A 12,820-nucleotide genomic window follows, 5' to 3' on the forward strand; every position below is an offset into this window, starting at 1 on the left:
TATTTTAGATATCCGACCCATTGACATACAAATTAAGTGTGAGGCAACCACTGCGACTATGAGATTTAAGGCGATGGGAGAATGAACTGAGGATGGGAGAAGCGCATTTCATCGCGGTATAGTCGAGGCGACGAAATGAAACCAGGAAGGAAGGAAAGAGGTTTCCGATCGGATACCTGAGACGACACTTGAGTTCGAGTGCAAGGCACTGCTGCCATCGGCATAGTCTTGGATTGACGGAACCCTAGTATTGCCATCTAGAAGATCATGTTAATCGTCTACATTGAGAACGCAAGAACTGAGATTTGTTTTAGACTGCCTGACCATAATACGATCCTGCAGGAGGAGATCCGGGCGATCACGGAATGCGTAAGGTGGTGTGGTGCTAACGTGAGAACGTCGAATGTGAACATCTTAACGGACAGTAAACATGCCATAAGGGCAATAACAACCAGGACAGTGTAAGAAGGAGATTAACGCCTTCTCTTAGGATGGCACAATGCGCATCGATTGCGTGCCGGGCCATAACGGCAATAACAACCAGGACGCTAAGGTCACGAACAGTCTTGCAGTGTAAAAAGGAGATTAACGCCTTCTCTGGGGATGGCATGATCCGCATCGTTTGGGTGCCGGCCCATGACCGAGTAAGGGCAATGAAAGGGTAGACGATTTGGCGGTGAAGGCCAGAGGACCGAAACTTGGTTAACCCGAAGCCTTTCGGGTCGACGCAGTCCGAGTTAAGGACGTGGGCTACGAATGATTATGCAACCCTATGGAGCAACGAAACGGTCGATAGGACAGCGGAAATCCTATGGAGTTACCCTGAAGATGAGGATATTACTGAAAGTAAGTAAGAAGGAGGTCAGTATAGCTATTGGCATCAAAACGGGACACATGGGACTACAAGCCTCAATTATGTAAAATCGGTGCTGCAAGTGATAGCATGAGTAGGGCATGCAAGGAAGATGATGAGACCGTGGAGTATTTCCTTTGCCATTGTCCGGCTTTCTCGTCTAACAGATACCAGAACTTAGGTGGGGACACAATACCAGACATGAGCCAACTTAGGGGCGTGTCATGGAAAACAATTAAGGATTTTGTAAGTAGCACGGAATTCCTAACTTAGATTTTCTTTTTCGAGTTTACTTTTTTTTTAATATTCAGAGCGCACAACAAACCAATTACCTGCTGAGATGTATGTCCATAGTGACATGGGGCGGATTAACATCCGCACCCTTTTTAATATCTATCGCCATAGGATCGGGGTATACAAATCTGGTCATTCCGTTTCTAACACCTAGAAATATTGATCTAGGACCCATAAAGAATATATATTCATGATCGTCTCGATATTCTGAGTCGAACTGGCCATGTCCGTCCGTCCGTCTGTCGAAATCACGATAGCGATAGCTAAAGCTAGCCGCTTGAAATTTGGCACAGACATCTTCATTTGGTCAACTTTGTTATCATGCTTTTACATCTAATTAACCTTTACTATTTAAAATCAGGTTGATCACTTTTAAGTGTAGTGTGTCAAAGATTCTTCCCTTTCAAACTAATACATTAGTTTCAACTTAATTTAATTCCACATATGTACATGCATAAATAAGTCTTAAATGACATTGATTCCCATTAAGGCAATTCCAAAGGGGAACCTATAGTCAGACGAAACAACAACAAAAAAATGAATTTAACTTCCTTCATCAGAAATTGGTATCAATTTAAACCATCCACAATCTCGGGGCCAGACAGACAGCATTCCATACAATTCGCTATAACTCAAGACTTTTTTTTATTAAAAAAAATGTATTTGAGTTTTTAGAAATTTGTTCCATTTCCTATAGAATAATTCTCTGGAATAGTAAACAAAACGCAAAACATTTGGAGAGAGAGAGAGAGAGAAAGAGAGAGTTAAAACAACCAACCTCCATTAATTTGTTGTCAATTTCAGCTGAATTTTTTTTTTTTTTTGTATAACGTAATGCATGTCCGTCTTTCTCTTCGGCCCTCTGTATTTATATGTTTGCATTAATTTGTCTAAACCAAAGGCAGTTGTTTGCCTACTATTACTTTCCTTGTCTTGGGGGATTGGTTTCAATTTCTTGCAAATTATTTTCCTGCTGACAGGGATATTTTCTACATTTGCTGTAAGTGAAGAGAGAATATGAGAGAGTGAGGTGGGCACTTGCATATTCATATGTGCATGTATGTGTGTATGTATGTGGGTTTTGCATAAACTGCTGCATATTAAAATTAATATTCAAATAAACATCAACAATAATAAAGCCAAAGGTAGGCAGACAGGCAGCAGTAGCAACAGCTAAAATGCACAGTGGGGGCAGTTAGAAAAAGTGTGAGAAATTGAAAATGTGGGGGAAAGTGAAAAAGTGTTTCAAAAATATTTAAAAAATATAGTAAAAATCTAATTTTATGAAAAACTGTTAAGGAATTTAAGTTTTTTGGAGGAACTTTTGTCAAAATTTGATGTTAATGCTTCATAATTTGATTTCTGAGAAATTTTTATCGAATTTAGATTTTTAGTTATGTTAAAATGTGATATTTGTTAGAAAAAATGGAGGAAAAGATGAAAAAAAATGGAAAAATCAAAACCCCGATGGAGTGACCAATTAGTGAGCGATATCCCTCGAAACTGGGTGTCAGAGATTACAGAAGAAGCGCAAAAGTTCGAGGCGCTTGGACATCTATTCTACGTTCGGCTAGGGGAATACATTTTCTGTAATGGCCAATTAAAGGAAAGTAAAGTGATATTTGTTAGAAAGTTTTTCAAAATTTTAATATGTAAAACATTTTTTAAATTTTATTTTGTGATTTTTAAAATTTTACAAAAAAAAATTGCTCAAAAAAACATAAATTTTTGGAAAAACCTCGTTGAAACTTCATTTTGTAGAATAATTCTTAGAAAAAGTTAAAATTAAAAAAAAAAAAATTGAATATTTTTTAATGTTTTTCTTCCGATTGTGGACCTAAAGTTGAATGTTTGACGTTGTTAACACATTTGACTGGCTTCTCGGCCTGCAATTACTAGTCCGTTAAAACCAAACAAATTCTTTTCGTACTTTGAATTTCATGGAAAAATTTCACTAAATTTAATTTTTTCTTATTAATATTTCCAAAATTTTAATTTTTTTTAGAAAGTAGATTTTAACCAACTTTTGCCGAATTAGTAAAATTCTAGCTCGAGTTAGTAAATGACTTTGTCTAATAAGTACAAGTCATTGTTCAATTTTGTAGAACAAAATATTCGCTTTTTGGTAGCTATATCCAAATATAGACCGATTTGAAGCATTTACGACACGGGTGTCGAAAAGCCTAACATAAGTCACTGTGTCAAATTTCAATGAAATCCGATTATGCGTTTTTATGTGGCCAATACTTTAAATCGAGAGATCATTCTATATGGCAACTATATCCAAATCTGGGCCAAATTGAAGAAAGATGTCGAGGGGCCTAACACAACTCACTGTCCCAAATTTCAGCTACATCGGGCAATACATGCGCCTTTTATAGGCCCAAGATCTTAAATCGAGAGATCGCTCTATATGGAAGCTATATCCAAATCTTGACCCATCTGGGCCAAATTGTAGGAAGTTGTCGAAGAGCCTAACGTAACTCACTGCCCCTAAATTTCGGTGACATCGGACAAAAAATGCGCCTTTAATGGGCCCAAGACCTTAAATCGAGAGGATATAGCTATGTGGCAGCTATATCCAAACCTGGGCCATATTGCAGAAAGATGTCGAGGGCCTAATACAACTCACTGTCCCGAATTTCGGCGAAATCGTACTATAAATGTGCCTTTTATGGGCCCAAAACCTTACATCAAGAAAACGGTCTATATGGCAGCTATATGCAAATCTGAACCGATTTGGGAAAAATTAAAGAAGGATGACGATGGGCTAACATAACTCACTGTCCCAAATTTCAGCAAAATCGGACAATAAATGTGGCTTTTAGGGACCTAAGACCCTAAATCGGCGGATCAGTCTATATGGGGGATATATCAAGATATAGTCCGATATAGCCCATCTTCGAACTTAACCTGCTTATAGAGAAAAAAGAATCTTTACAAAGTTTCAGCCCAATATCTCTATTTTTAAAGACAGTAGCGCGATTTCAACAGACAGATGGAAAGACGGACGGACATGGCTAGATTGTCTTAGATTTTTACGGTGATCAATAATGTATATATTTCATAGGGTCGGAAATGGCCCTATAAGCTAATTATACTTACCACATTCCTTCGGTGGTAAGTATAATTAGCTTAACAAAAGCTAAAACGTGTTTTGTAGAAATAATTCAATGTTTGAAAGCCAAAAATTACCACAATCGATTGAAAAATTGCTAAATTACTTTCATTGCTCATTCATAGTACTCTCAAAATGTTCTTCCTTTATTTCTTTGCACCTGTACATGTAACCGTTATCAAGGTTGCTCATCCATTTTGATTAAAAGCCGTTTTCTCTGAGAATATTCCTCCAATGTGCATAGCATTCGTCGGCGGCATAGCCGAAAGAATATTCAAATAAACGAATAAAAAATTGCCATATCGAACATTTGTCGCCGATATACGAATCCATTCTCTTAGTGTTTATGTTTATGTTGTTCTTGTTGTTGCTGTTGTCATTCAATGTGCCTGGGTGAGGTCAATAAACGAAAACACGAAAAAAAAACTACAACATTAAAAAGCAACAACAATGCCACCACCTACAATATTGCCGATAGGCAGTGGTAAAGCCATCATAATCATCATCATCATTATCATTATTGTCCAGGAGAAATTACTCACACACACACTAACCCTTAGGCATAGTACGAACACATACACCATAAACATGCAAAACACAATTGTCGCACACTTTATTTACACCGTCACCATCAGCATCGGCTTGTCTATGGAATTTTTAATTATTATTATTAAAGGTTTATTACATTCCTAGTATATCCTATTAATAGGAATCCACATACACGAGCACAATCACATTTGAATAAGTGTGTGAAAATATGCACTATAGGCCATATCACAAATTGAGGGAAATTCTAAATGAAATTCAGCGTTATAATTATTTTTTTTTTATATGAATCTTTGACTAAATTTTGTTCTAAAAATATGATGCTTAGGGTGGAATGGCGCTACGTAATCTTCTTTATTACATGATTTGCGGGAAGATGAAAATTGCTATGAGATTTTGGTTGGTAAAAATACAAATCAAGAATTTGTAATCTCTGTCCCAAATTATGGCCGTTTCTTTACAAGTCTTTCATCATCCACAGCCATTTTAAATGAAATCATTTAATTTCTATGCAGCTTTTGGGGTCGTTGTAATGTTCATCCCACTTTATTGACATTTTTTGTTTTTCCGCTTTGGCTAGTTGCATTTCTGTGCGAATGTGTGTGCTTTGGCACATTTGATTGCCAAATATTCCACAACAATACGCACCAATTGTAAAGTGTACTTGAGCCCGCACATAATCGCACAAACAAATGCCGACATGCTCTAATGTATCGCAGAGCCCTCCAAAAAATTCATTCATGGAAACTCTTTGACATACGAATACTTGGTTACATCGTACATCTATGTACATAGGCGAGTATATGCAGGCCACCAATATGTTCGAAGCGGCAATATGCGGTTGGCACTTCACGAACTACATGTCATGGATGGATGGTTGACATAAGATTGGTTACGCGATTTGCCCTCTTTTTTTTCATTTTACGCTGGCACTGCATCTTTTACTTCTTTTGCGTGTCAGTTGTCAATTTTATGTTTTTTTTTCACTTTTGTGATCAGAAATTTTCTATGAATACAAAGTTTAATTACAAAGACAATTTGTTTTCATACACCAATATGGTGAGTACACTGAGAAAAAGGTTAAGAGAGCAACAAGAGATAATACGAAACAATGTTACACAGAAATATTCCACTTTGGAATAGGCGCAAATTTCTCACATATCAATGAGTGCAGTCCGATTCAAGTTTAAGCTCAAGAAAAAGGGGCCTCCTTTTTATAGACAAGTCCGAATGGCGTGCCGCAGTGCGACCACCGCTGAAATTTTTTTATGGTCTCGCCAGGATTCGAACCCAGGCTTTCAGCGTCGTAGGTGGACATGCTAGCTTCTGCGCTACGGTAGCCTAACTGCAACCCTAAACAATCGTCGATTGCCATTGGAGTGAGTTTTCAATTTAAACTGCAAATATGTGAATTCACTTTTCTTTGTGTGTATCTTCCATATTCCATTTCGAGCATATTTACATTGTTATAGAGGTAAGTGTGTATATGCCACTCTGTGTGTATGTCTGCTGCTAAATGTTGTCCTTTAAAAGATTGAATTTTACGATTTAATTGCAGTTCTGAAGAGGCGTGTCCCCGCTAATGCCACCGCCAGGGCATACTCATACATAAACTATGAAAAGTAATTACAAAAACATACGCGCATATCCTTTTCCATAAATTTGGAACGACCGCAAAGGAATAGACAATAAAATATGTCCTACCCCACATGTCCTTCTAGATTGCAAGTAACAAGTTGGCCAATAAATGTGTTGGGATAATTGCCGTTATGGACAAATGCATAGGAGGTGATTACGTTGCAAACAACTGCGGAGATTTTTCAAATGCAAAAAAAAAAAATGGCAAACAAATAATTGCAGTATTTTATTTTATATAATAATGATATGTGAGGGTCTTGCCTTGGAAGGCAGAAGAAAATTTCAAAGGTAACCTAATTAGATCAAAAAAACACAACACATTTTTCTATAAAATTAAATTTTTCTATAAAAACATGAAATTTCGATAACATTTTCGATGATCAAAGTTCGATATATTAATATTTGATTTTGGGTTCCACAGAAAATTGTATCGAAGTTTTATTTTAATAAAAAAGTGTTATCGATTATTTAATAATTTTTAATCTCCCGATTAATCAGGAAGTCAAATCGGGAGATTGGATTATATGGGAGCTATATCCAAATCTGAACCGGTGTGGCCCATTTGCAATTCCCAAGTATATATGCCAAAATTTCAAGCGTCTAGCTTTATTCGTTCGACCGCCATCGTGATTTCGACAGACGGTCGAACGGACGTGGCTAGTTCGACTCCATAATTTTTTTTTATACCATTCCACCTAAGTGCCGGTGTATTTTAGCCGCAAAAGCCGGGCAATAGGAAATGCTCCAACGTCTCATCATCTTCCCCACATTCCCTATACAAAACGGCTGAACCGGTTACTTTGAAATTTTCACAAATTTTATTGGTTGATCTGGAAGGAAACATTGTCTATATAATTTTTTGATATCGGAAGGGGGTCGGACCCTCCCCCTTGTGCTCAAAATACTATCCAAAATCGAAAGTGGACCGATTAGGGCAATATGGGCATCAAATGACAGTTATTGGAGAGTTGAATGCGAATATGGTATTAAAATTTGATTCTAAGTACCCATCGGGCCGCCCCAACCCCAAAACTCCCCCAAACAAACGTATTGAACGTTCATGTCAATATGGGGTTCAAATGAGAGGTATTCGGGAGTAGATTAAGAATCTGGAATACAAAATCAGGTCGAAGTATAGGGGGTCAAATGAGAGGTATTAGGGAGTTGATTCTAAGTACCTATCGGGCCGCCCAACCCCAAAACTCCCCCAAACAAACATATTGAACGTTCATGTCAATATGTTTGCCCAAAAAATGCCCAAAATGGGGAATGAACCAATCATGACTATATAGGAATCGGTTTGTTCCGTAGAATCAAAAACGGCTGAACCGATTTTCTTAAAATTTTCACAGATGGTGTAGGTTTGTCCGGAAGGAAACATAGGCTATACAATATGTTTTATATCGGACGTGGGCGGACCCTCCTCCTTACCCCAAAAATACCATCTAAAACCAAAAGTTGAGCGATAGGCACAATATGGGTATCAAATGAAAGGAATTGGAGATTGGATAACGAATATCGCATTAAAATTTGGGCCCAGTATCAAGCAGGCCGTTCAAACCTTAAAACTCCTCTAAACAGATATACACGACGTTCATGTCAATATGGGACTCAAATGAAAAGCATTTGGCAGTAGATTACAAAAATTGGAATACAAAAATAGCTCCAAGTAATGGGAGGTCGCCCCATCCCCAAATACCCCCAAATGGGCACATTAGCCGACCATGGCTATATGGGACTCAAATGAAAGGTATTTTGAAGTAGATTACAAATATAACAATAAAATTTGCGCTAAAGTCTAGGTGGCGGTTTTCTTCCTAAATATACGTCAAATAGGTTAATAGACCCATTATGGCAAAATGGGACTCAAATGAAACGATTTTGAGTGTAAAAAAAGAATTTGATATCCAATTTTGGAGCCAAGTGATTGGGGGTACGCTCTAAAGCACCTCCCAAACCTGAACTGCATTTCCGACAATGGCAATATGGAGCTCAAGTCAACGGTGTTTGGGAGTAACGAACGAATTTGATATCAGTTTTCAGGGCAAAGTGCCGGTGGCAGTCCCAGCCCAAAATACCCTCCAATCGGTTCATGTTAACCGACCACGGCAATATGGGGCTGAAATTAATGGAATTTAAGAGTGGAGCACGATTTGAATTTTGATTGGAAATGTCTGAGGTGCCATCCCGTTCATAAAAAGCACTTCTCATTATCCTAATTTTCAAAACACCAAATCTCGAAGATTGGTAATGTGATTCGTTCGAAATTTTTGCAGTTACCAACAACAAAACATGGTTTTCATTGTTGAGGTCGGGTGCCACCCAAATGTATATATGGACCAATGACGACAATATAGAGCTCAAACAAAAGGTGATTGAGAGAAAAAAGTACGAATTTGAGAATAAATTGAAGAACCATGTGTTGGGGAGCAGCCCCACCCCAAAATACCTCCCGACTACACTCCCCTATTATCCATTTTATCATTTAAAAAAACTCTCCTCCCATTACATCAACAAACGATTGATATTTTGTGTGAAAAGCTTCTTAGTCCTTATTCTTGTTCTTCTGGCAACCTATTAAAGGTTAAATGAAAATCTCCCTTCCCGAACTTTAAATGTTTTATCTGTCACAAAGTACTTAACACTAATACTGTGGTAAAGTGGAAAAATTGCTTCCAAAAGACCTCCATTTCCTTTTACCGAGCATGTCAGTAATTTCAAAAGGTTTGATTGCAGTTGCCGGTTTGTCTGTCTGTGCAAAGTTTGTTCCAACGACATAGGCTCGTCACAGATGTGCGGAATGAAAATCTTAGACCGCAGTTCTATAGAGCGCATCAGATGAAAGATGTATGAATTTATGTATAGAATACATAACTACCATGTTTGTGGGGGGGGTGTGTATGGGGGTAAAGGAATGAGCATAAAAGGAAACAGTGGGCAATGGCGTTATACTTTGAAAATAATATAATGGCCAAAAGAAACGAATAAAATATTATAGAAAATTAAAAATATATATAAAATGTTTTAAATGAAATTAAAATAAAATAATGATTATATTGATTATATATTTCATATTTATCGACCATGGCAATATGGCGCTCAAATTAAAGGGATTTGGAAGTACAGCACGAATTTTATATCCACTTTTGAGTCGAAATGTCTGAGGTGTCACCCCTCCCCTAAAAAGCACTTCTCATTACCCTAATTTTTAAAAACACCAGGAACCCAGCATGGGCAAACTTCTCACACACCAATGATTGTTGCCAGATTCAAGTTTAAACTCAATGATAAAAACCTTTTTTTATATACTAGTCCGAATGGCGTTCTGCAGTGCGACACCGCTTTGTCCGATGTTCTCGCTAGGCTTCGAACGCGTTCAGCGTCATAGGCTACAATGGCACGAATTCGATATATACATTCTGGGCGAAGTGTCCCCACCCTATAAGGATATTAGAGTGTTAAAGAAGGCGCAGCGGAGCGGGTCCGGTTCCGCTAGTGTAAATATAAATAAAAATAAAAAATATATAATTCATATTCTAAATTTTTTAATTAAAATTTTGCCTTGTAATAGGAAATTTAATTTAGAAAAAAACTTAAAATTTTCCCCACTGTGCTTCCCCATAAACATAAATGGTTGCTTTTGCTGCTGCTGTTATAGACAGTTTGAATTTATGAATTAAATTACAGCAAATATGTGTTCATTTAGTCTCCCATTTGGCGGGGAGATTTGTCGTTTTCCTTTAGAGTAGAATAGTGGTGTTTGCCAGGGCCCCTTTACTCTTTCTCTCTTACTCTCTCTCCCTTCAATGGTTTTTGCAATAGAATTTAAATATGAAGCCGTTTGCAAAGGCTGGAGTTTTTGTGCGAACACTTGAGGGTGTAAGTGAGTGAGGGTCTTGTGCGAGTACTCGCATAAGTGTCTATGTGTGTGTCTTGTGTCTTTAAAATTACATAAAACAGATGAATGGATAGGTCCATAATGGGTGGCTGCGGTGATGCCAACTAAGAGGAATGAGAAATGGGGCTCATAGTTCAACAATCTCGGCAAGACATTACCATAGACAAACAAATTTACCATCTCATTTATATTTTTTTCCTCATGTTTTTTTCTTTGCAGAAAATTTGCAAAAATTCCAAAACTCTGTTAAATTAGCGCCAAAATTGGGTGCCTTCGAATGGATACAAATTCAGTGAGTCCATTGCCAGATGCCCCTTTAGCCATGATGGAAAACGAGAAGACACCACCAGGAACACCCTCAGCTATTGATATGCCACCACCACCAGATGAGAAGTAAGTAGTACAGAACATTGATCACAGCCAGCACCCAGCCCCAATGCCAAAATTTATTGCTGCTGCGAATTTATGTGGGCAATTTCCTAGGTTCCCTGTGACTATCTAACCCAAAATTTCCATTAACAATATTTTAAGACACTTTGACATAACTCACACACAAATGTATGTAAGTGTGTGTTTGCATGTGCGGGTGCTTGTGAAAACATTTTAAATAATTTACACTTGATTTGTTGAGAAATGAAAAATTGCCACAATGCTGGGGTGCTCGCAACCATAATACGCTGCACTTAATAATGATTGTTTAAGAACAGTGTTGCCATGCTATAAAAAAAACTCTAATGAATGGTTGGTTAAAAATATTTTGGGATGGGCTGACCAAAATAAAATAAAAAAAAATAAAATATATTAAAATAAAATAAAACAAAATAAAATAAAATAAAATAAAATAAAATAAAATAAAATAAAATAAAATAAAATAAAATAAAATGAAATAAAATAAAATAAAATAAAATAAAATAAAATAAAATAAAATAAAATAAAATAAAATAAAATAAAATAAAATAAAATAAAATAATATAATATAATATAATATAAAATAAAATAAAATAAAATAAAATAAAATAAAATAAAATAAAATAAAATAAAATAAACTAAAATAAAATAAAATAAAATAAAATAAAATAAAATAAAATACAATAAAATCAAATAAAATAAAGTAAAGTAAAATAAAATTAATTAAAATAAAATAAAATAAAAAAATAAAATAAAATAAAATAAAAAATAAAATAAAGCACAATAAAATAAAATAACATGAATGAAATGAAATGAAATATAAAAAAATAAAATAATAAAATAAAAAAAATGAAATGAAAATAAATGAAATGAAACGAAATGAAATGAAATAAAATAAAACAAAATAAGATATACATTAAAAATTAAATTAAATTAATTAATATAATAATTAAGTTTCTATAATTTCAAAAAATTTTATTTAAAAAAATAAATTAAAATAATTAATAATAAGTAAAAATTTTACCATAGCCCAGAGGTTTGCATGTTTACCAATGATTTTGAACACCTGTGTTCGAATCTTAGCGAGAACATCAGAAAAAATATTCAGCCGTGGTTATCCCTCCTATTTCTGGCGACATTTGTGAGCGACATCGTTATGCGACACACCGTATAGACATGAGTTTTAAGATAGCCCTACAAAAAATAGTCTAAGGGCGTTAAATCGCACGATCTAGGAGGCCAATTGGCAGGTCGCCTCTCAATAGGTCCATTGTTACACTGAGTGGCATGTGGCACCGTCTTGTTGAAACCACACTTCATGCAAGTCAAACTCTTGCATTTTGGGCAAAAAAAGTTGGGTATCATCTCCCAGTAGCGCTCACCATTCACAGTTACGTTACGATTCGCATCATCTTTAAAGAAGTACGGTCCAATGATGCCACCAGCTTATAAGCCGCACCAAACTATGAATTTTCCGAATGAATTGGTAGCTCTCGCTGATCTTGAAGTCCAAAATCGACAATTCGATTTATAAAAAATCACCTTTAATAAATGAACATATTTTTCCAAATGGCAAATGTTTCCATGGCAACACTTTTGCTCAAGATACTGTCATCTCTCGTGGCGATAAGATGTCAGCGTCATTTGTTTAGGTAAATTACGCTAGAGGTAGCCGAGTAATCATACAAAAATGTTTTGTGACAATTTCCATGCTAATAGTCTACTAAAAATATGTGAATCTTTGTACAGCCAGCATCATTGAAATTGTCCCCCTCGCCCTCTTTCTGTGTGTCTTTAACGCATAACGTAAGGGAAAATATTTGAATGTGCAGACCAAAAAGCGAATATGAAATAATTTTTCATAAAGTCTTTGTCTTGATTCGTAGAGTACACATGGTTTGGGCAATTTAAAGTAATTTCAAATTGTTTAACAAATGACAAGCATATATTCGTTCGTACACATGTACGTATTTATTAAATTATGTCAGATTGGAAAGGAAATGCTATATTGCAAAATTTTGTTGTAGGAAATTATTTAAAAAGGAGAGGAATTTCTTTGAAAGGA

The 12,820-nt window shown here is 35.9% G+C and overlaps 1 protein-coding gene across 1 annotated transcript in view; it reads left to right on the top strand.

Moving 5' to 3' along the window:
- Window positions 1–12,820, top strand: part of LOC106085197 (uncharacterized) — an 84,644-nt gene that overhangs the window by 21,178 nt on the left and 50,646 nt on the right. The window contains exon 2 of the mRNA XM_013249308.2: window positions 10,567–10,740. Coding sequence (XP_013104762.1) covers window positions 10,625–10,740 — 116 coding nt within the window. The 5' untranslated portion in view covers window positions 10,567–10,624. The remainder of the gene's footprint in view (window positions 1–10,566; window positions 10,741–12,820) is intronic.

Source organism: Stomoxys calcitrans, chromosome 5, assembly GCF_963082655.1.
Source record: "Stomoxys calcitrans chromosome 5, idStoCalc2.1, whole genome shotgun sequence".
NCBI classification, from domain to species: domain Eukaryota; kingdom Metazoa; phylum Arthropoda; class Insecta; order Diptera; family Muscidae; genus Stomoxys; species Stomoxys calcitrans.